The sequence below is a fragment of the Odocoileus virginianus genome, chromosome 16 (assembly GCF_023699985.2).
Source record: "Odocoileus virginianus isolate 20LAN1187 ecotype Illinois chromosome 16, Ovbor_1.2, whole genome shotgun sequence".
Classification (NCBI taxonomy): domain Eukaryota; kingdom Metazoa; phylum Chordata; class Mammalia; order Artiodactyla; family Cervidae; genus Odocoileus; species Odocoileus virginianus.
In genome coordinates this window covers 11765920-11791071 of record NC_069689.1, presented here as the reverse complement: position 1 = coordinate 11791071, position 25152 = coordinate 11765920, and the positions used below count along the sequence as shown (strand labels likewise).

General features: G+C 44.8%; 1 protein-coding gene and 1 non-coding gene across 5 annotated transcripts in view; both read left to right on the top strand.

Annotated features, from left to right (window-relative positions):
• Positions 1-25152, top strand: part of EVL (Enah/Vasp-like) — a 143057-nt gene that overhangs the window by 55770 nt on the left and 62135 nt on the right. The window contains exon 1 of one of the 4 annotated variants that reach the window (XM_020913432.2): positions 24534-24667. The exons of the other annotated variants lie outside the window; for them this stretch is intronic. Within the exon in view, the coding sequence (XP_020769091.2) occupies positions 24657-24667 (11 nt within the window). The 5' untranslated portion in view covers positions 24534-24656. Of the gene's footprint in view, positions 1-24533; positions 24668-25152 lie in introns of those variants that run through there. 4 annotated transcript variants of the gene reach the window in all.
• Positions 2730-2892, top strand: LOC139038871 (U1 spliceosomal RNA). The gene has a single exon (XR_011492008.1). It is a non-coding gene; the product is annotated as a U1 spliceosomal RNA (small nuclear RNA).

Here is a 25152-nt window from a genome sequence, read left to right as displayed (position 1 = left end):
TTTCGCAAACGGACTTGAAATTGCTGGGCCAAGTAGAATTTCCAGATTTGCGCAGTACTCTGTGCTCTGTATTGGGTTTCACTGCTTCTGGAGGTTTCCAAACGCCCCGTGAATTGCTCCTGATTTCTCTGTTCCTGACGAGAACACCATGGAGGCTCTGCCCCCTTTAAGCCCCTAGTCTGTGGGCAGCGGTCCCCAAGCAGGAACATACCGTGACAGGGCTTCAGCCGCAGCCCCCGAGCTTCTGTTTGGGGAGCAGGGAAGGCTCTTTTTGGCAATTTGGAGCCCTTTTGAAAAATTAATGGAAATTATTAACACAGTCTCTGAGAAAGTCCAATGTGCTTAAGCCACACATTGTGTGCAGTTTCAGGGGAATGTGGATCCAGGAGCCAGGCTGCATACCTCCAGCGTCGAGCGAGGCGTGTGGCTGGGACCCATTTGCGAGGTGGGGCAGTGTTGAAGGGCTCACAACACACACGCAGGGCAGGCGGCAGAGAACAGACGCAGAGATGGCACCTTCAGTTGCCCCTGGACAGAACTTTCTAATTTAAAGTCTTTTAATTACCCAAAGAAAGGCAGCGCCAAAGAATGCTCAAACTACCGCACAATTGCACTCATCTCACACGCTAGTAAAGTAATGTTCAAAATTCTCCAAGCCAGGCTTCTCAGCAATATGTGAACCGTGAACTTCCAGATGTTCAAGCTGGTTTTAGAAAAGGCAGAGGAACCAGAGATCAAATTGCCAATATCCGCTGGATCATCGAAAAAGCAAGCGAGTTCCAGAAAAACATCTGTTTCTGCTTTATTGACAGTGCCAAAGCTTTTCGCTGTGTGGATGACAATAAACTGTGGAAAATTCTGAAAGAGATGGGAATACCAGACCACCTAACCTGCCTCTTGAGAAACCTGTATGCAGGTCAGGAAGCAACAGTTAGAACTGGACATGGAACAACAGACTGGTTCCAAATAAGAAAAGGAGTACGTCAAGGCCGTATATTGTCACCCTGCTTGTTTAACTTATATGCAGAGTAATCATGAGAAATGCTGGGCTGGGGGAAGCACAAGCTGGAATCAAGATTGCCGGGAGAAATATCAATAACTTCAGATATGCAGATGACACCACCCTTATGGCAGAAAGGGAAGAAGAGCTAAAGAGCCTGTTGATGAAAGGGAAAGAGGAGAGTGAAAAAGTTGACTTAAAGCTCAGCATTCAGAAAACTAAGATCATGGCATCCGGTCCCATCAGTTCATGGCAAATAGAGGGGGAAGCAGTGGAAACAGTGGCTGCCTTTATTTTTTTTGAGCTCCAAAATATTAAAAAGCAGAGATATTATTTTACCAACAAAGGTCCATCTAGTCAAGGCTATGGTTTTTTCAGTGGTCATGTATGAATGTGAGAGTTGGACTATAAAGAAAGCTGAGCACCAAAGAATTGTTGCTTTTGAACTGTGATGTTGGAGAAGACTCTTGAGAGTCCCTTGGACTGCAAGGAGATCTAACCAGTCCATCCTAAAGGAAATCAGTCCTGAATATTCACTGGAAGGACTGATGAAACTGAAACTCCATTACTTTGGCCGCCTGATGTGGAGAGCTGACTCATTTGAAAAGACCCTGATGCTGGGAAAGATTGAGGGCAGGAGATGAAGGGGGTGACAGAGGATGAGATGGTTGGATGGCATCACTGACTCAGTGGACATGGGTTTGGGTGAACTCCGGGAGTTGGTGATGGACAGGGAGGCCTGGCGGGCTGCAGTTCATGGGGTCGCAAAGAGTTGGACACGACTGAGCAACTGAACTGACCTGAATTCTTCATGACACGTGACATTTCTTAAACACAGAAATTTTGCTTAAACACACAAACGCAGCAGCAACCCCTCTATCCAGAATCCCATATTAGAACTGTCCAGAGACTTCCCTAGGGGTCAGTGGTAAGACTCTCTGCTGTCACTGCAGGGGGTCTGGGTTCAATCCCTAGATTGGGAACTAGGTCACACATGTCCAGGAGGAAGATTGAAGATCCTGTGTGCCTCAAGTAAATATTTTTTTTAAAAAAGAGGATGCACTTTCTGTTAAAAAAAAGAAAGAACTGTCCAGAAAGCTTCATACAAAGCCATAGGAAAATAAACATGGGCTGAGCACTCCCAGGCTGCCAGGCGATGGGGAAGATGAATTCAAACCTGGTGACTCCCCTCCCAGAGCCCACAGTGACAGACCAGAAACAGACCATGTAGTGGAATCTGAGCTGCAGACCTGGGGTCGGGGGACCTGACATGCAGGTGCTGCTGGGTGTGTGCTGAAAAGGTTCCAGCAGAGACAGAGCCTGAAAGCGGTCCTCCCATGTAGTGGGGGTGGCGGGACAGGGATGGATAGACACGGGATGAGACTGTCCGGGGCACGTGCCGGGGATAAGCTTCCCAGCGCTGAAACTCAGGCAGGCTTTACACCTTTTCCCACAGGAGATCGGTCCTCTTCAGAGGGGTTTATGTGAGGACCTGAGGTTGTCAGATTTGCATTTTATCCAGTTACCCTTGGAACGGACTGTGAGAGGTGGGTTTGAAGGCGCTATATCTGGAGACAGGGAAGCCCATTAGGAAGCTGAGTTAGTCCAGGTGAGAACTCCCGGGGTTTGATCTGGGCTATCAGTTCTTGGCAAATCATTCGATGAATAGGAAAGGATTTCCAGGTTGCCTGCCAAATAAGTTATAGGAGCTTTTATTAAGTAGAAACTATTAGTTACCTGGCAGGGGAGATGCCATGATCACGAAGGTAGTTTTCCCAGGGCGAGGCTTTCCATTGCACTACGGATGTGCTGACCCCTGCAATTTCCCCAAATGTGGGAAACGCAACTGCATAATTTGTGATTGTCGGGAACTGCACTCACGCTTTCCCCTAAGGGGAAAAAAAAAGCAGAAACTGTTCAAAGAAAAGCTGGGCACAGAGACGATGATAGAGGAGCTCGTTCCAGCCGGTGTGTTGATACTACCCCATCCGAGGGTGGTGAGCCTCCTGCTTGGGATTGATGGAGTTAGAGCTGCCTGTGAACTCTGGGTGGGAAAGGGCTATGGCAAGTGGGGGACCACTGAGGGGCAGGAGCCAGACAAGGAAGCTTTGAGGGGATCGCTTCTCATCCGGACACTGAGGCAGAGAGGGGACTCGCTTGTCCGAGGCCAATGGGGAATGGATGGGAGACTCGACCAGCTGCCCACGTCGCGTGCCTCCTGGGCTCTTTCCTCTGTGCCCCAAGCAGGGGTCTCTTGAGCTTAGGATTTTATAGAGGCTGCTAGCATGTGGGATTAGCCTGGCATCCTTCGTGTTTGCAGGGGAAGGAGCATCTAGGAAAAGTTCTGCGTGACAGTTACTATCCCAAAGGTCAGGCTAGAAGAGGTTTCTTTATATGTATGTATAAAAACAGCCCATTGCTTTTGTGGTTGCTTTACAGTATACCCATGGCTTTTAGGTCTGCTGTCGCCTCATCAGTCCCAGGCAGCATAAGGATCAGTCACCTTATTAAATCATCTTACAGGTGACCAAATAGGCCAGGGGTAGAGAGGTGAAGAGATCTGCCTGGGGTCCCGCTGCCGCTCAAGGACAGAGCTTGCGCTGGTCTGCGTCTTGTGGTCCCAGGGTCAGGCCATGTCACTGTCCGGACTGTGCTTCCTCCATCCAGTAGTCCTTCATTTAAACAGCTGCCCACGTCCAGTCCTGCATCAGGGCCTGGGGCTGCAGAGGTGACCAGAGCAGCATCCCGCCCAGTGGCTGAGTCAGGTGGTGGTTTCCGGAGCACACGGCGCTGCGGTAGACGCAGACAGATGGAGCAAGGTGTCGTCTGCCCTGCAAGTTCCCTTGTGGGTTCACAGGCAGGTCTGTGTGTTCACAATCAGTTTGGGCAGGACCTTGATTAATCATTTCCTGGCTATGAACTCAAAGTTGAAAAAGAGGCCGGTATTGGTGGGAAATCGAGATTATTAAAATTTTAGAGTTCAAAGGCTTTGTGAAGAGCAGGAGGTGAAGATCTCCTGAGGGCCTGACAGCTGGAGCAGCGGGATCTAGTCACTGTCTCATAGATGGCTTTGAGGCAGCGACTTCGAAGGCGCTCTGCTGGTGACGAGTGGGTGTGCGCCCAGAGGAGGCAGAGCTGCGAGGCCGAACAGGCCTGTGTTAGCATGCTGAAGTTTCAGCGGCCTTGTGTGTCAAAAACAGGTACATTCGTTCACAGACTGCAGGCCAGGATGATAGGGGTTTTTTTGGTTTTGTTTTTTAATTTTTAAATCATGAACTCTGTTATTAACTAGATCTAGACTGATAAAATTGAAGTGCAATTCAGTGGAAGTTGAAGAGTCGCCCAAACTAGGAAGTGCCCACCCAGGGTTGTATGGAATGTGATTCCACCACTCTGCCAGAAAGATCACACTGTAAAGTAGCAAAAATGATGTTGTGGCGTGACTTTGATTGGCTTGGTGATGGGGAAAAAGGTAGTTTTTGCAAATGTCGGTACTTCATAATAATTACTTGTGGTGGAATTTTCTCTCGAATTTTTCCTGTCACACTGAACGAGCTGCATTCCTTAGTTGAAAGCTACTGCTGGAGGCCCCTGTGAACAAATAAACTGGCACCCGGATAAGTGGCCTTCCGTGTATTACTAGAGCAGAGTGCCAGGCTTCATGCCCCTCTGACAAGCTTCTCCAACAGTGACATGTCCTGCTTTTCAGGAGTTTTTCATTGTTTTATTTAATCTTCACAAGCGGAGTGGAAACGAAGAAGCTGACTCAGACCAGACTCAAAATGGTTTGAGGGTCAGTGCTGACTGTGCTTAAGGGGCCTGCTCATCCCGCCCCCTCATTTTAAAGATGAGATGACAGTCCTGGAAGGTAACTTGTTTCCCTGAGACCCTGGAGCCTGGCAGGAGTAGCTTGCATTTCCCCCGTCCCACCACACCTGCCCTGTGCATCCTTGACGCCCAGTCAGGCCATCAGTCACAGGAGAAACGTTAGCAGGAGCTAAGCCGTCAGCAGCAGAACCGCCTGAAACAGCAGCCAGGCTTTTTGGACAAAGGTTTTTTTTTTTTTTTTTTTGAAAAATTAGCTCATTAACAAAGTAATTCTATCTCCTGTCAGCAGAGGCTCAGGAGCTCAGCTGTAGCAGCTGCCTCCCTAGTAACAGTTTTCATTGGCCACACTCAGAAGCAGCATCATTGGCTTCTGTGGAATAGAGAATTTAAAAATAGACTGGACTTGGTTTGCAGAGCAGGGAGGGCTCCTCAAGGTGAACTGGTGGGTCTCTCGCTGCGAGGACCGGCAGCGATGCGCAGGGAGGCGGGGGCTCCCTGCAGTTAGGCGCTGGCCTCCAAACAGGGCCTCCGCCTCTACCACCGGGGGCCTGCATGCTTGCCTTCACAGCTCAGCCCTTTCAGAGGGACCTGCCCCCCGCCCCCACGCCCCCTCCGTGGGCTGCAGCAGGCCGAGGAGCAGTAGCTGGTGCGAGGCTCCTGTCAGCTGCCCGAGAGGGTGCTGACCGAGGCCTGCCCTGCTCTGCAGGTTCAGGAACGCTGGGTAAAGTGTTTCATCCTTCTGAGCTTCAGAAAATATGTTTTTATCTTGGCCTCTTCCACCGACCGACCGCACTGATGAGGCTGTTGTGATGATTGAGAGTGTGAAGCCAGCCTCTTTACGTGCAGATCACTGTGGAAATGTTGAAGGCTGTTCTCGCTAGGAGTCAGAAATAGACCTCCCCTGCCTGCCTCCTCCTCTGCTTTTCTCTTGCCCCTCGTCTCTCTCCCTGTCGGTGCTGCTCCGATTCCAGGACCCCAGCATCAGTCGCGCTCCTGCCCCGGCCCTCGTCCTTCAGGCTAGTCTTCTCCGCTGCCCAGGTGTAGAGTGGTGTGGGCTGTGTGACCTGGGCTGTCTGAGTGCCAGGTCCCAGGAGACCTGCGTTCGGGTTCCAGCCTTTCCACTAACTCGCTGTGGCCTTTTAAATGAGCTGCTGCTTCTCCGTGGACCTGTCTCCTTTACGGCAGGCCTGCTCCACATTGGCACAGATGACATTTGGGCCCAGGTGATCGTTTGTTGTGGGGGCTACCCTGTGTATTGCAGGATGTTCACAGCATTGTCGGTCTTACCTACTCCATGCCAGTAACCTCCCTGGTTGGGAGCCTCTGCTTTATAATGTTGTTGTTCAGCTGCTAAGTCCTGTCCAACTCTGACAACCAGGCTCCACTGTCCATAGCATTTTCCAGGCGAGAATACTGGAGTGGGTTACCATTTCCATCTCTCGGGGATCTTCCTGACCCAGGGATTGAACCCATGTCCCCTGCATTGGCAGGCGGATTCTTTACCGCTGAGCCTCCAGGGAAACCTCACTGACTTTGAATAGAGTGAGGCTAATCATAAAGCCAGGGCCCACTTTGCAGATCACCTCGAGCATCGTGTGAAATAGAGGGAGGTGTTTTCTGAAATCAGGAACAGTTCTCTTCTGCCTTAATGCCCTGTTAGGCTGAACGTGCAGTCGTCGTTCCTAACTGCCCCGCCTGGGAACAGACCTCGCCTGTGCTCTCAGGTCACCCTGTGCTAGGACACCCTGCAGTGTCCCAGCAGCAAGCAGCATGTTGCATCTGACCATCTCGAGTGCCGGGGTATGTTTCACTTCAGTTCACATCTCTGATGTTTCACACAGTGCATGTCATGTCACAGGTGACGCACACATGCTTGTTAAGTGAACACGTCTCTCCCTTGAGGACATGGCTTTTTCACTTTTCCGCACCTATCATCTGCTCTGATCCTCACCAGAACTCTGTCAGCCAGAACGGGCTGGGGTTCCTTCTCTCCCCTCTCGTGGCTGAGCACACGGGAGAAAGGAGGAGGCGGGACAGTCGGCCTGGGTCCTCGGTGACTTCCTCCTGTCCCGCGCCCCTGCTTGGGGAGCTTGGGGAAGGGACTGGCAATAAACTCAAGCATTGCCATTTGTCTGCTTTGTTCTGTCCCGAGTGTATTAATTCAGACTAAATCACTCCATGATGTTTGTTCTCCCTGTGTGCCTGTGTTTATGGTTAACCGGCAGAATGCATTATGAAATGAATCGATGAATTCCTGGAATGCTCTGAGGCCACTGTGAGCCCTGATGATGTTAAGCAGTTTTGACAACTTTTTCCTCCAGCCATTACCCTGAATCCCATGGAAGCCAAGTTGACTTCCAGCCTAATTAGAGCAGTAGGTCACCCAGAAGCAGCTCAGAGCAGAACTAAAATCTTGAGAAGAGACCTGTCTGATGTGATGCGATGTTTTCCCTCCATCTTGTCATTGAAAACAAAAGTGTTGAAATTTCAGATGCAGGATTCCTTTCTCTTTAAAGGCTTCTGAGACAGTGAGCCTGCAAGACTGAAAACCCAACGAGTCGGAAGAACCCAGGAGACACGTGGACAAAAAGGAGGCATTTCGGTTACTTCTTGTTGTTCAGTCACTCAGTCGTGTCTGACTCTTTGCTACCTCATGGACTGCAGCAGGCCTGTCCTTCGCCATCTCCGAGAATCTGCTCAGACTCATATCCTTTGAGTCCATGATACTATCCAGCCAGCTCATCCTCTGTCATCCTCCTCTCCTCCTGCCCTATATCTTTCCCAGCATCAGGCTCTTTTCCAGTGAGTCTGCAACAAACACAGTGTTGATTAAAAATTTTGACAAACAGTAAAAAGGAATCATGGACTAATATCACGAGGCTTGGTTTCCAAATTCAGTTTTGCAACCACTGTTTTGAGAGTGTGGGCAGATTTCTTTCACGTGACCTGAGCCTCTTCATGAGGCCATTAAACCCAAAGACAGAGTCCATTGGGCCAGCTTTGGCAGTCACACAGAATCAAACTCAAACAAATCATCCTGTTCAGTCTCCTATAAAACAGATGGCCGTTACACTTAAAACCTGACCGGATGGCCTGTGTCAAACCCAAACAGTTTTCCCGCTCTAAAGCAGGAAGCATAGCTTGTCCATCTCTGGACTCCAGCATCAAGCACATTCCGTGCTTGCAGCCACTGGCCCTGATAACCTCCCTCGGGATCCCATAAAAGCAGCCTTCCGTCTCTCCAGTGAGCTCCATTTCATAGGCCCAGAGGTCGTGCTCTCGTTTCCTTTCATCTCTCAGCCAGTCCTTATGTGTTCTGATTTCTGTTTGCCTCACTGTCTTAGTCACCCTCTCAGAATGTTTCCAGGGGGCAGTACCTCTCATATTGTGATACCAAAACCTGATCTCAGCATTCCTTCTGTGCTCCAGCCCTGACAGGGCCTGGTTACGTACTCCATGGCCTATATCACGAAATAACTTGAGTCAAATACCCATTCAGTGTTCCTGACTGAGGTTCTGAGTTCCGATAATGAAATGTGTGTACGATACGAGTAAGCTTATTACCTCGTGGTTTTTCAAGATGACTTAGGGAGACATTGGACAATTGATGTTTGCCAAAGGTGCAAAAGCAGTTTAATGAAGAAACCATTGCTTTTCAGCAGATGTTCAAGTTGGAACAATTAGATGCGACTATGCCAAAAAAATGAACTCTGACCTAAGCCCTATACATTGTACAAAAGTTACCTCAAAATGGATGCTAAATCCAAATGTAAAATACGAAACTATAAAAATTCTGGGAGAAAACTGGAGACAACCTTCATGACCTAGGGTTAGGCAAAAGATTTGACCAAAAGCAGCCATCCATAAAAGAAAAAAAGAGATGAATTAGACTTAGTCAAATTAAAATAATTTTGATTTCATCAAAATTAAAAACTGTTACTCTGTGAAAAGACACTGGGGTGGGGAGGGCAATGTAAAAGCATTGCATACCCCAGAGGACTTGTCTTTGGAATGTACAGAGAAACTCCCAAAGTTAACAGTAATAAAACAGCCCAGTTTCTAAAAAATGGGCAAAAGATTGAATCGATACTTCACCAAAGAGGATATACAGATGGCAAACAAGCATGTGAAAAAATACACAGCATCATCAGTCATTAGGAAACGCAAGTTAAAATTACAGGGCGGTATGACAAGGCATTCACTAGAACGGCTGAAATAAAATCCTGACAGCACCAAGCGCGGGTTGGGGTGCGTCTCTCCGGCATTCCTGGTAGGAATAGAAATGGAACAGCTACTCTGGGAGACAGTGCCATTGGCAGCTTCTTAGGAAGTTAAGCACAGAACCCAGTAATCTTAGGCCTAGAGACTGCATTAGTATAACATTCTGTGAAAGGAAACGGTGGCGATGGAGAACAGATCAGTGGGAGAAAGTGTTGGGGGGAGGTGTGAGCAGGAAGCAGTAGTGGAGGGAGTTTGGGGGGTACGGGAACTCAATCTGATTGTGGTGATGGTTACTCATATCCAGACAGGTGTTAAACCCATTCCAAATGAAGTAAAAATCAAAACCAAGGCAAAACAAAAGTTCAGAGGAACAAACAAAAAGCACCAGTAGTTGGAATGATGAAAAATGGTTTCTCACTCTCCTACTTCTTTGGATTTATAGTGACGATTTATAGTTAACCAAAACTAGCTCATGTGTCCTTTATCTATCAACGGCTTGTTAAAGCCGTTGGCTGTCACTGAAAGGAGGCGGAAGGCTTGGAAACATTAAAATACTCAACTTACACCTTGAGAAGTTAATTTTTCTTGGGTCCAATTCCTAGACTTCCCTTAAAGCCTGAGCATAGTTCAGGTTCATGGGCATTGCCTTGAAGCCAAACAGCACGTACACTGCAACAACGGGATTCCGGGAAGGCCGTGTTAGTCAGAAATCCCATTTCTTTCCATTTTCATTTCGTCCTCTAGAAGGCTGACATAACGAGGGTTGTCACCCCCCCTGAGGCCCTTTCTACTGGGATTATTTCTGATGTGAGCCAGAACGGTAAGGTGGTTTTCCTCAACAGCCTCCAAGTCCGACCAACTCATAACCAACCCATTTGGAAGCATTGCAGTTGCTGTATTGGAGGTATTTTTTAAATCATAGCTTTATTCAGACATAATTTACATACTATTAAATTCATCCAGTTAAAGTGTACTTGCTCAGTACACTTTAATATATTCTGTTTTGCCACTGTTACCGCAATGAATTTTGGAACATCTTTGTTACCAAAAGGGAAACTGTACCACTTAGCCGTCCTTTCCCATTTCCCCCCAGTCCCTTCCCCCAGCAACCACCAAGCTACTTCTGTCTCTGTGGATCTGCCTATGTTGGGCATTTCAGTAAATGGAATCTTGTAATGTGTGGTTCTTTGTGACGGGCTTCTCTCCTAGCCCAAGGTTTTCGGGATGTCTGCATGTTGTCCGTGTGTCACTCTTGGAGATGTTAAATTACACAAGTCTGTCCGAGAAGCAGCGCTTCCTCTAGTCCCTCCCCTCACGGGGACAGAGGTGTAGTGGAGGCATCACTGAGATAAGTGAGATTTGTGAGCTGATGGGATTCCAGCTGAGCTCTTTCAAATCCTAAAAGATGATGCTGTGAAAGTGCTGCACTCATTATGTCAGCAAATTTGGAAAACTCAACAGTGGCCTTTGGACCAGAAAAGGTCAGTTTTCATTCCAATCCCAAAGAAAGGCAATGCCAAAGAGTGCTCAAACTACCGCACAATTGCACTCATCTCACACGCTAGTAAAGTAATGCTCAAAATTTTCCAAGCCAGGCTTCAGCAATACGTGAACCGTGAACTTCCAGATGTTCAAGCTGGTTTTAGAAAAGGCAAAGGAACCAGAGATCAAATTGCCAATATCCGCTGGATCATCGAAAAAGCAAGCGAGTTCCAGAAAAACATCTGTTTCTGCTTTTATTGACAGTGCCAAAGCCTTTAACTGTGTGGATGACAATAAACTGTGGAAAATTCTGAAAGAGATGGGAATACCAGACCACCTAACCTGCCTCTTGAGAAACCTGTATGCAGGTCAGGAAGCAACAGTTAGAACTGGACATGGAACAACAGACTGGTTCCAAATAAGAAAAGGAGTACGTCAAGGCTGTATATGGTCACCCTGCTTGTTTAACTTATATGCAGAGTACATCATGACGTCTGCTGGGCTGGAGGAAGCACAAGCTGGAATCAAGATTGCCGGGAGAAATATCAATAACTTCAGATATGCAGATGACACCACCCTTATGGCAGAAGGGGAAGAAGAACTAAAGAGCCTGTTGATGAAAGGGAAAGAGGAGAGTGAAAAAGTTGACTTGAAGCTCAGCATTCAGAAAACTAAGATCATGGCATCCGGTCCCATCAGTTCATGGCAAATAGAGGGGGAAACAGTGGAAACAGTGGCTGCCTTTATTTTTTTTGAGCTCCAAAATATTAAAAAGCAGAGATATTATTTTACCAACAAAGGTCCATCTAGTCAAGGCTATGGTTTTTTCAGTGGTCATGTATGAATGTGAGAGTTGGACTATAAAGAAAGCTGAGCACCGAAGAATTGATGCTTTTGAACTTTGGTGTTGGAGGAGACTCTTGACTTGGACTGCAAGGAGATCTAACCAGTCCATCCTAAAGGAAATCAGTCCTGAATATTCATTGGAAGGACTGATGAAGCTGAAACTCCAATACTTTGGCCACCTGATGCAAAGAGCTGACTCATTTGAAAAGACCCCAATGCTGGGAAAGATTGAGGGCAGGAGGAGAAGGGGACAACAGAGGATGAGGTGGTTGGATGGCATCACTGACTCAATGGACATGGGTTTGGGTGGACTCCGGGAGTTGGTGATGGACAGGGAGGCCTGGCATGCTGCAGTTCATGGGGTCGCAAAGAGTCGGATACGACTGGGCGACTGAACTGAATTGACTCCATACAGACATTCTGGGGAGTGCGGACCAGAGGAGAGGAGAGGGGTGGGACCTTAATTTATCTTTGGTATCTTTCTATGGTTTTGAGATTTCTAACTTGAAATAAATAGAACTTTCAAGCAAGGAATATCTGAGTAGAGAACTAATGCCTCCCACTTTTTTTTTTTTTTTACTTTGTATCTCTAAATCTAGTAAATCATATATTTCTAAAATTTCCCTGGAATGATTTATTTAATTATTTCTCCCCATCATTTTTTCATTACATAGTTACATATGTATGTGCTTATGATTTTTTTTTCATGTTTAATAATCCCCTGGATCCCTCATCATGTTTTTTCTCCTTCAATTGTTATTTGATATTAAAATTGCTAACAAGTGTTCTTTTTATTTATATTTGCCTAATAATTTTCCATTTATTTTCAGTCTCAAAGTATCCTTTTGTTTTAACTGGCTTATGTTGACTGGATAACTCTTTTTTTTTTTTAAATCAGTTCCAACGTGTTATATTCCCTGTCTGTTGACCAGTGATTTCAACCCCTTTGGTCATGACTGTTAGCGCAGCTGTTTTCAGACTGGGGCACGGTCATTCCTGGGGGGATTTTGGGCCTTCCCAGGGCTGCACTGGCAAAGACGGCCTGAAGGGGATCAGTTTCCGGAGCTCCCAGTTCTGTGTGCCTGGGGTGTGCTGTCCCCTTCCTCACACGACCCCTCGCAGTTCCGCTTTTCTCACTGCTTGGAGAGAGGCAGGCATCTCACTTGCCCCTCCCAGATCTTACGAAGTCCGTTGCCTCAGAATACAGTAACCTTCGGTGGACCAAACAGAGGAGTAATTTGAGAATGCATTGGCTCTGAAGGAGCCTCCCGCGAGCCAAGTAAAGACAGCATCCGTTGGAAATAGTGAAGGGGGCAGCTCTTGTTTCATCCAGGCTGCCAGTTTTGTGCAGAGTGCCGCACCCCTACATGTCTAGTTGTCTGTTCTAAAAATAAGAAATCTCTCGCTGTGATATGGATAAGCATGTTAGAGTTGGAAAATTAGTCAAGTTTTTTCTGAGTAGAAGGTGAAACTGATGTGGCTGGACAGTTTGATAGAACAGACAGACTCTGTCGGTGAAGTTTCAGGGCAGACCTTTTTCTTAAACTGAAAGAACTTAAGCTCACATCTTAAATTGCATTTATAAATATTAGCATATTTAATGCACATAAACCATGTTTGATGTTTCTAAGTATTAAATCCTTTGCGATCACCACTTCCTGTTCTGGTCCGGGTGCGGGTTGGAAATGATTTCCAGACATGAGACAGAATGAGAGGGAAATAAAGTTTATTAGAGCGAGAGACGCTGTTAAAACAGCAGGCCCGCTGAAGGGAGAACCGACATTGAACAGGGGTCCTTAGTCCACTTTTACACCCAGGGTACAGGGTGTGGGATGGGGGTCTTGCCGGTCGTTTGCTGATTGGATGAGGCATGTATGCTGGTAAGGGGAGGAGTAGGGCAGGTGCCTTCTCCCTCTGGGGTGGGAGGGGAGACAGGGTATACTGTTCCATTAACAGTCACAACATGGGGGTGGGAGGGACGGTAAGGGTCTGGTCTCTCCAGACCCTCCTGGGATTTATCTGCCCTTTCGTCCTCGGGTCACCACGCTTCCCATGAAAAATTATAGATGTTGCCTTAAAAATATGCAGCAGGGTATATAATTTTTCTAAATATTTGTAGAGGGTACATAAGCAGAAAAACTGGGGGACTAGAATAATACACTTATTTCTTCTTAGTCTGTGTTTTCTATTTTTAACTGTTTTTTCCTTGTTTCCCCACCCCCACCCCCCACCCCATTCTAATGTACATACTGAATTTTCTTAAATTGAGTTGAAAACTAGCTTCTCTCTTTATTCTCCTGGTTGCTGCTCCTAGCTTACTGTGCTTGCTCTTCTTTTTCATCACCATTGTTTTAAGTCTGGTCAGGGTCTGTGGCTTCCCTCTGTCTGCGGTGCTCTCTGACCTCTCTCTTCCTCGCAGAGTAACCCGCCCCTGCACACACACACACACAAGCAGTTTTTGTTCAGAATTATAAATGCACTCCCTAAAAAATTGGTTTCTGATTATCATTGCTTACTCAAACATAATTAAACCTCCGGCTGTAAGAAACTTTATCAGATTTTTGCCCCCCTCCCCATTTTTCTACCATTTTAAGCAACCATTTTAATCATTTTGCAGTCTGCAGTTAAGTGATATTTTTTACAACACTGCAACCATCATTACTCTGTAGTTTCAAAACCTTTTTTTTTCCCCAAAACCTTTTTATATCACTTCAGAAGGAAACTCCATACTCATTAAGTCATCTCTTCGCATACCTCCCTCCCCTCCCCCCATATTAATTATATTCTTAAATTCTTTTTTTTGTGGGGAGAGGCTCTTGCTGGTTGAGGAGAGAGTGCCCTTCCCAGGGCTGGCTAATTCCTGGAGGCAGTAAATTTGTTGGCGAGTCCACTTTTCGTGTACATACCAGCCAGTCTGCAGTCCATACTCTCAACCTCCTCTGTCTGACTCACACACCAAGCCAGTGTTTCTTCCTGCCCTAAATCTTCTCTGGGCCCCACAGCCTGCTGGAATTATTCAAACCAGCCAATCCTAGTCTGTTTACCCTGCTCTGCTTTCCCCACGGAAATTCCGAGAAAGGCTGCAGCCCCTGGCCTTCCGCTCGCTCCTTCCTGCCTGCGGAGCAGCACGGGAGCCTCTGCAGTACCAGACCTTTTGTTTCGGGGGGAACTGTGAGTAACATTAAACTTTTCTTTTCAGTGGCACTGTTGTCGCTCAGTCACCTTTATTAAGATTCAGACACAAATTACCACCACTGTGAGGGTGATAATCTGCTGTCCTATCTCTGAGTTTATCTCTGTGAATTTTACATTTCGCGTATTAATGGAGTCCTGCAGTGTGTGGCCTTTCATATCTGGCTTCCTTCACTTAAGCATAATGATTTCAAGGCTTACCCATGCCACAGCATGTGTCAGTACCTACCTCCTTTTTATGGCTGAACAGTGTTAAATTATATGCTCCCACTTTTTGTAACTAGTTATTTCTTCCTTCATAAATGTTCTTTTGTGCTGGAATATATCCAGCAAAAGTTCTTCGAAGTAAGATCTGTACCTAGTAAACTAAGATCTTATATACCTGAGAATGCATTTCCCCCTCATATTCAAATAATAGTTAAGTTTGGTATGAAATGCAGGTATCGAAGGTTTTCCATCTAGAATTCTGAAGATAACATCCTATTGACTTACTGCAGCTAGGATGTAGAAGTCTGGTCTGATTTTCATTGTTTTATTGGTGATCTTACTTTACACTTGGAAAACTTTTTAGAATTTTCTCTTTGTCTGATGTTTGTAAATATTATTATAATCTGGGTGCGTGCACATGCACACTTAACGTGTTTTATTTATCAATTCTATATGTCACCCTGTGAGCCTTTTCAATCTAAGCTGTTAGGTCCTCCTTGGATTCTGAAAAATCCCGTCATTGTCTCTCCAGATGCTTCATCTTTTTTCTTTCCTTCTCGGATGCCCTTCTCACGGGAATTGGCACTTTTCTCCTCTCCGTGTTCTCCCTTCCTGATGTGTCTTCGTTGTGTTGTGTTAGTTGCTCAGTCCTGTCTGACTCTTTGCGACCCCCTGCGCTGTAGCCCGCCGGCTCTCTCTGTCCATGGGATTCTCCAGGCAAGAATACTAGAGTGGGCTGCCATGCCCTCCTCCAGGGGATCTCCCCAGCCCAGATCCTCCACACTGCAGGCAGATTCTTTACCATCTCAGCCTCCAGGGGAGCCTAGGTCAGTTGTGTGGCCTGATTTTTTGTTTTTCATCTCTTGTCAGTTCTTCTGCTGAGGCTGCCCATTGAGTTCTTTATTTCAGCAGTTATATTTTTACACTAAAAAATTGCTTGGTTCTTCTTTCTCGTAGCTTATTCCCACCTTATAATTGTATCTTCCCTGATATTTCCAATGATTTTATTACGCTTGTTAAATTTTCAAAGTGTTTCCTATGGTGTGGTTTATCCACAAGAAAAGCTTCTATGTGTTTCATTTACTCTCACTACTACAACACTGCTTCACTTTTTAAATTTTTATTTATTAAGTATAGTTTATTTACAATGCCGTGTTAGTTTCTGGTGTAAAGCAAAGTGATTCAGTTATGTGTGTGTGTGTGTGTGTGTGTGTGTGTGTGTGTGTTTCAGATTCTTTTCCATTATAATTTATTACAAGATACAGAATATAGTTCCCTGTGCTATATAGGACCTTATTGTTTATCTATTTTATGCATACTAGTATGTATCTGTTAATCCCAAACTCCTAATTTATCCCTCCCCTCTCTTTCCCTTTTAGTAATCATAAGTTTACTTTTGATGTCTATTGGTCTGTTTCTGTTTCCTACATAAGTTCATTTGTGTCATGTTTTAGATTCCACGTGTGAATGATATCACACAGTATTTGTCTTCCTCTGTCTGACTTACTTCACATAGTGTGATAATCTCTAGGTCCATCCATGTTGCTGCCCATGACATTAATTTGTTCTTTTTTATGACCGAATAGTATTCCGTCATATATGTGGGCCACATCTTCTTCATCTGTTCCTCTGTTGATGGACACTCAGGTTGCCTCCGTGTCTTGCCCACTGTAAATAGTGCTGCTGTGGACATTGAGGTGCGTGTGTCTTTTCAAATCAGAGTTTTCTCTGGATACATGCCCAGGAGTGGTATTGCTGCATCACATGTTGTATGGGAACTCTAATTTTCTAAGGAACCTCCTTGCTGTCCTCCATGCTGGCTGCCCCAGTTTGGATTTCCACCAGGTGTAGGAGGGTTCCCTTTATTCCACACCCTGTCCAACATTTGTTATTTGTAGACCACCATTGCTTCACCAGATGTGTGAGGTTTTCACACGTGAAGAATTTCCGTGACACCAGCTGGGTGTCCTACAGTTATTTGGAGATAGCATCACATCCCACAGGTCAAGGGCTCTGTCCCACAAGGCTGTCACCACCCAACCCACGCCCACCTCCGCTTCAGATATTAGCCACAAATCCAGGTTATTACCTGGGCTTCCCACCAGCTGGCTATAAATGGGAGGCTCCCATATCCCCTTCGTGGGGTTCAGTTAATTTGCTGGAAGAGCTTGTAGAACTCAGGAAACCAGTTTATTACAAAGGAGATGAAAGGATACAGATGAAGTCAGATGTAAAGATATAAAAGGTAGAGGCCAGAAGGGTCCTGAGCACAGGGGCTTCTGTCCTTGTGTTGAGGTTGTCCCACCCGCCCAACTCTGGATACATTCTCTTCACCAGCCTGGAAGCTCTCCAGACCCTGCCTTTTGGGGATTTTATGGAGGCTCCATTAAATAGGCATGATTGAGTACATCAGTAGCCAGTGATTACTGAACTCAGCCTTCTTGGAAGCAGAGGCTGTGGATTTTAAGTTACAACCTAAGATGGTTCCCTTAGGGCTTTCCAAAAGTCACTTCGTTACCTTAAACTCAGGGGTGGTTGAAAGGTGCTTGTTATCAATAACAAAAGACTTTCACTTTTATCACACAAAGCTATTTCAGGAAGTGAAGACTAAAAGACCAAGTATTATAACAAGGAATGCTTCCATTGCTCTTTTTTTTTTTAGTTTCTTGGTGTATTTGTTTGTTTGTTTTTCTTTTTTTTTTTCCATTTATTTTTATTAGTTGGAGGCTAATTACTTTACATCATTGCAGTGGTTTTTGTCATACATTGAAATGAATTAGCCATGGATTTACATGTATTCCCCATCCCGGTCCCCCCTCCCACCTCCCTCTCCACCCGATCCCTCTGGGTCTTCCCAGTGCACCAGGCTTGAGCACTTGTCTCATGCACCCAACCTGGGCTGGTACACATATATATGGAATTTAGAAAGATGGTAACGATAACCCTATATGCAAAACAGAAAAAGAGACTCAGATGTATAGAACAGACTTGTGGACTCTGGGAGAAGGTGAGGGTGGGATGTTTCAAGAGAACAGCATCGAAACATGTATATTATCTAGGGTGAAACAGATCTCCATTGCTCTTATCCTTTGGAAATTCCAAGAATTTGGAGAGCACGGAGCCAGAGACAGGGACAAAGGAAATACATATTTCTTATTATATATCACAGTTTTCATCATTTAAATGAAGCCTTTCTTTTAAATCTTTGTTTCATAGTGCTTACACTTCTTAGAGATACTGCAGTTTTCCCTGTAAGTTCATTGTCTTCTTGGAATGCTCAGTTGCCCACTAGTCCTGCAGCTTGTGCTGCAGATGAGTTTGGCCAGGAGCTTAGTTGAGATAGGCTCCCCTGGTGGCTCAGAGAGTAAAGAATCTGCTGCAATGCAGAGACCCAGGTTTGATCCCTAGGTCAGGAAGACCCTCTGGAGAAGGGAATGGCAACCCACTCCAGTATTCTTGCCTGGATAGAGGTACAGTCTGTGGGGTCACAAAGAGTCAAACACAACTGAGCAACTGACATTTTCACTTTAGCTGAGATGGAAGTTCCTTGGGCAGATCACCATAGTCATATAGACAAAGCCCAGCTCTTCCCTTTCCAAATGCTTAGGTTTGAAAAACAAGACCATATCTATATCCTCTCTGTACCACCAATAATTCATGTCTTTTAATCCCAGTCTCTGCAGCAGAACAGTTCTGAACACCTACTATGTACCAAGAATTATGCTGGGCACAGGTGGTTATAAAAGATGAATAAAACATAGTAGCTCCTACCTAAAGGAAATCATCTATGACAACTAAATTGATAATGTTATTAAGTACTGAAGAAACACAGCAGCAGGAATGATTTTCTCTGGGGGCGTGGGGGGCATTAAGTGCCTTATTAAAGAGGCAGTATGTTAATTGGGTCTTAGATGTCAAAGTCTGACTGCAGTTGGTCATGAACCTTGCTGATTGCTCTCAACACTTGAAGAGTAATTTGGTGAGACAGTTATGAAATGTCCTGTTTAAGGAAGCACCCTATAATGTGTTACTACGAATCGAGCTCAGCACCTAGTCACGCTGCTCAGGGTATAGTCAGTGCAGGGTAGATGCTGATTTCATTAACAAATATATGAATAAAGAAATGAAGAAGGGCACCAGTGATGGCCACTAATTCTGTGTAGTCATTTCTCTGTCCTCTTTTTCTCTACTCCTAGGACACAAGGACCTTCTACTCAGAACACTCTGCCTTCTTTTTAACACAAATTCTCATGAAAAGCCAGTATTATATAAGCATAATTTTTTTTCTGTATTTCTTAAACAAAGACGCTTTTATGCTCAAATATCCCACCAAGACTGAGTAGAAGAGAGATTAGTCTGTTTAGAGAAAAGGAAACTAAAATCAACAGATGACTTAAACCACACAGCAACTAGATCTTAACTACATTTCCTAAATAAGCTATCTTTTAGTATAGCTCCCTAATTTGTTTTCAACCATTCTGCTTCCTTTTGGGATCTAGCCACATAGAAAATACTTCTTTCAACTCAAGTCAGTATAGTTGTCATTTATTGAGCATGATCAAGAGCCATATGCCTTAGCATTTAATATCCTATGTGAGATTTGGTGCCCCTCGGCTTCATTTCTCTATTCATATATTTATTCATGCAGTCAGCATCTACCCTGTACCTAGTATATTCAGAACAGCATTACTAGGTGCTGAGCTCAATTCGTAGTAACACATTATAAGGTGCTACCTTAAACAGGACATTTTTTAACTGTCTCACTAAATTGCTCTTCAAGTGTCAACAACCCCTATCCTATTTTTCCAACATTTTCTATTTCCCTGACAGTTGACTTAGAAATTGGTGCTGCACCTGCAACCCATCGTTATTAATATAACCAGTCCTTTCATTGAACATGAGGCAGCTAGGTCAAAAGTGGAGGAAGTGAATGCCCAAGGACCTATAGCATGCCAATAATGAAGCATGGCCTGGAGTCCACATCTCAAAATGCTCTGGCCATAGATCTTTCCACATTTCTTGTGCCATCTCATAATTCTTCCATTCAAGTGCTGTATTAAAGCCAGATGGTAGAGGGTTTTTTTAAAATGCCCCCCAAAATTCACTCTTACCTGTTACCTGTTTATTGAAGCCAAGAAAAGAGAGTAGAAAAATGTTTGGAGAACAGACGAAATGAAGGATGAAAGTAAAAGGCACATTTCCACAATAATGATATTTAAACTCAGACTGGTATCTTTAGGAAATGCTCAGGAAATGAAAAATAATGCTCTTTGGTACTTTAATAATCATAATGAACTTCTGCTTCTGGCTATGACAGAGTAATTGTTATAGACTTGTCATCTTGACAAAAACAACTATGAAACTGAACAAAACATATAAAATTACTATTAGAAGGATATTGAAACTCATATGAAATATTAAATTCTTAACAGTTGTCAGGCACTAAACAGGCAGCGCAGTGCTCTTGAGTGGAGAAGCCCCCATGATAAGCCCCACCATGGAGTAGGTGGGGTACCTAGAGTTTCCTTCTGGTCCTGGCACAGAATTGTGGTACACAAGCTAAAAGTTGATCTTAGTGAGCTCAACATTCAGATATTGCAATTCCAAGCTCCTGAAATAGTTGGACGTTGCAAGGGCAAGGAAATAGGGAAGAGGAAGCCAGGTTGAGTTTTGTGTAGGGATTCACTTCTGGTTGTTGGCTGGGGGCTGGCTGTGAATGAGTAGAGTGAGAGAGTGAGACTCTCCATGAGACCCAGCACAGATAGCCTTCCTTAGGGCTGAGAGCTGAATGATGCCAAAGGTCATGCAGTGCTGGGAGATGCTAGAGATGCCTGTCAGCCCAAATGAAGAGGCCTCACTGAGCACCTAGGCATCCAGGTGAGACCTCAGGACAGCTACACTTTAGGAATAAGGACTGTGCCCTTGAGAAAGGGAGATACCCTAGGACTAAAGTCAGAATGGAACTATAACTTGAGAAAGAATTAATCCAAGCTTGATAGCACTAAAAGGACCTGCCAATAATTTACCTAAAAACCAGGACAAACTCAACACCTTTAAAGGAAGACAACATAGTCCAGACTCTGAGCGTATCGTAACAATGTCAAATGTGTAAATTCATGGATGTACAGTCAGAAGATATGACTTATACTTAAGGGAAAAAATCAGTAGACAGGTGGCTCTGAAGTTGGAACTAGCAGACAAGTTCTTCAAAGTTGCTGTTATAAAAATATGTTCACCTTATGGGATGTTTCAAGAGAACAGCATTGAAACATGTATATTATCTAGGGTGAAACAGATCACCAGCCCAGGTTGGGTGCATGAGACAAGTGCTCGGGCCTGGTGCACTGGGAAGACCCAGAGGGATCGGGTGGAGAGGGAGGTGGGAGGGGGGACCGGGATGGGGACTACATGTAAATCCATGGCTAATTCATTTCAATGTATGACAAAAACTACTGTAATGATGTAAAGTAATTAGCCTCCAACTAATAAAAAAAAAAAAATATGTTCAAAGACTTAAAGGGAATGTTGGATAAAAAGAGCAAACAAATGGAGACAGAGAAATGGAGATTATTAAAAATTTGCCAAATGGAAATTATAGTCCTAGAAATAAAGTTTTAAAATTCACTGAATGAGGGAATTCCCTGGTGGTCCAGTTGTCAGGACTCCATGCTCCCACAGCAGGGGGCATAGATTCAGTCCCTAGTCAAGGGACTGAGACTGCAAGCTGCGTGGCCCAGCCAGAAAATTGACTGGATTAGATTACAGGTGGATCAGAGATAGCACCAGGAAGTGTTGGTGGACTTGGAAACTAACCAATAGGAATCATCTCATCTGAAAAACAGGAAAATAGTACTGAAAAATATCAACAGCCCTGGTGACTTGTGAGATAATAACAAGAGGTCTACATATGTATAATCAGAATTCTGGAGGGAGAGGGAAAAGGGAATGGTGGGACAGAAAAAAATTGTTTGAAGAAATAATTATCAAAAATGTCCCACGTTTGGTGAAAAGCCTTAACTTAAACATCCACGAATTCTAGTAAACCCCTAGCAGGATAAATATAAAGAAAACCACACCTAAGCCCATCATGGTCACAACTGCTGGAAACCAAAGAAAAAGAGAAAATATTAAAAGTGGCCAGAAGAAAGATTACATAGAGAGAATAATTGTATGAATGATGAATGACTTCTGTCAGATGCTGTGGATGCCAGAAGACAGTAGAACAACATTTTTAGGGTACTGATAGAAAAAAAAACAGTCAACATTCTCTATTCAGAAAAAAAAAAAATGCCTTTGAGTATATTAAGCAAAACAAAGATATTCTAATAAAAGAAGAGTAAGAATTTATTGCCAGTATACCTGATGTACAAGAAATGCTGATGGCAGTTCCTGAGTCTGAAGAAAAATGATACCAGGCAACCCAGGTGCTCAGGAAGGGGTGAAAATTGCTGTAAAGGATAAGTACATGTGGGTAATTATAAAGGCTTTTTGTAATTAAAAAATAGATACGCACATATGACATTGTACTGAGAATATATAATACATAGGACTACTATACCATTAAGGATGGAAGTGGATTTATGCAGTTGTAAAGTTCTTATATTTTACATTAGTGTAATATTAATTCTAAGTATACTGTGCAAAGTTCAGAATGTATATTTAAATCCCTAGAAAGACCTCTAAAAAATAATGTAAAGAGGAATAGCTAAAAAGTCAATAGTATAGAAAAGTTAAAATGGAATTTTAAAGAGTATTTAGTTTACCCAAAAGAGTGCAGGAAAGGAGTAACAGGAAAACCAAAAACAAATGAGATAAACAGCAACAATGGCAAAATGATAGGCCTCTACCCAAACATATCAATAAATGTAAACGGACTAAATACTCCAATTAAAAGGTAGAAATGGATATACTCATTAGCTTGATTTTGGTGATTATTGCATAATATATATGTCTAGCATTGGCCAAGGAGTGCAGGTAGCCTCTGGAAGCTGTAAAAAGGCCAGGAAATTATTCTCCTTTTGAGCCTCCAAAAGAGCCTGTTGAACTCCCCTACACCTTGGTCAAGCCCAGTGAGGCCATGAGATCAGTGTCAGATGGCTGGCCTACTATTCTCTTACAAAACTAAGGTAATAAATTTGTGCTGTTATAAGGCGTAAGTTTGTGGTAACTTGTTATAGCCACAGTAGAAAATCAATAAGGACAGAAAAAGATATACCAGGCAAACAGCATAAGGAAGTTTGAATGGTTGCATTAATATCAGATAGAGTAACAGTAAAGACAGTGTTAGCAATAAAGAGGGGCATTTCATATTTATCTAAAGGGCCGTTCATCCAGAAGATAGAATAGCCTTAAAAATATACGTACCTAACAAGAGCTACAAAATACATGGGGAAAAAATTTGACAGAAATGGACAAATCCACGATCATGGTGGAAGATTTTAATACCCTTGTGTCAGCAGTTGATACAAAAATTAGAAATAAGTCAGTGGTGACAACAAACCAATAAAGACATAAGATCCGAACCACACTATTGAGCACTTTGACTTAATTGACGTTTTTAGAACCCTGCACCCAATTTCAGAACACACCTTCTTTTCTTGTGCACGTAGTACAGTCACCAAGAGCAATTACCTACTGGGCAGTTGAACAAGTCTCCATAAATTTAAAGGGATTGAAGTCATACAGGAAAAATGAAGAAAGAGTCCTATGTATGTTCTTTGACCACAGTAGGATTAAGTTAGAAATAATAATAACAGAAGTAGGATAACACCGAATATTTGGAAATTAGACAAAATATTTCTCAATAATCTGTAGATAAAAGAAGTCACGGGGAAAATAGAAAATATTTTGAACTAAGAGAAAAAACACAGTATGTCAAAGTTTGTGGTTTGCAACCTAAAGCTGATTTTAAAGGCAGATGTGTATCTTTGAAATCCTTTGAAAGTGCATTTTCAACACTCAGCTCTCACTGACTTGTGCTTTCAGCTCTCCAGTGAGAAGCACCCTTTCTTTTGTACCATACCCGGAACAGCTGTTTTCTGCTGTATCGGTAATGACATCTTAACACATCAATTTGCCAACCTGCCAGTCGCTTCCTTTCCGAACAGTAAAAGCCCATCAAGGACAGGAGCTGCCGTTCTCGTTGGTGTTCTGTCTCTGGTTCTGACACAGTGTGTGACATCTGGAGGGCTCTCAGTCACTTCTGAATGAAAGCTTGGGAATGGCTCTTACCTTGCTGAGAACCCAGTGGAGACAGGCGGACTCAGGGTGATTAACCCCATTTAACAGCGGAGGAGACAGAAGCCCGGGTTCCCTTAACCAGCCAGTGACAAAGCCAGGTTCCATCACCCCTCAGATATTTTCCTTTCAGGCCACCGATGACAGAAATGTCACCATTCATGATAAGGGTCTCCCTAACAGAAGTACGGAGTTTATGTGAGAGCCTTCCCCAGCTGTAATCTCGTCATGGCGTGTGTACGCGGTGGAGGATGGGCCAGGTGCCTTTCCGAAGGCGCCTAGGAAGCCATCGGCGCTGGGCCCCTGAGTCATGACAGGTGGAGAGCCTGGGCCTTGACCTCTTCCACACCCCGCCCACCCGCCCAGGCCCTGCAGAAAGTGCTAGAGCTGGAGGCTGCAGCCTGATGCGCTCAGGCCGCCCACACTGGGGGACTCTACTGCAAGCTGTTTTCTACCTAGGTTTCAGTTCTTAACTGGGGCTTGTTTCCCCTTTGTCTCTGGTTCAGCTTCCTTTTCCTGTTTGGTTTCAAGTAGAGTCTAAAACTCGAGTCGCTGCCTTCCCAGAGTCTACTGTCAGGTCAGCTGGCCTGGTGGGGACGCGGGCCTCACCTCCTCTGGCTCCCTGTCCTGCAGGTCTGCAGCCATGGCCACCGTGTGAGTACGGGGACTGCAGGGGGCGTGGAGACCTCCCCAGATCCCCTGGTCACGCTGATAGGGAGATTGCGGCCAGGGGACAGGGGGCCCTCAGGAGGCGTGTGTGTGTGTGTGTGTGTGTCAGAAGTACTTCCTCAGAACTCAGACACCTGGCTCGGTTGGTGGGGGGCTCCGAGCTATCTCAGGGTCTGGGGTTTGGCTCAGAGGTGCTCTTCTCTCTAGAATGGCCTGGAAACGTTCGGGGGTGTTCTCTGAATCCTGGGCACAGAGGGAGGACCTGGGGTGCCTTTTGGACAGGTGGAGACCGCATGGGCTGTCACAGCGGAGCCCTGGCCTTCTGCCTGAGGCTCTTGGGGCTGCCTTTAGGCCCCGGATGGCTTGGGCTGCAGTGGTTTGGCATGTGTGTGGGCACCAGCCAGTCCACGTCCTGCCCTGGTAGTTGTGAGCTACTCTTTCCAAAGGTGAGATTGTGACTCAGACGTGAC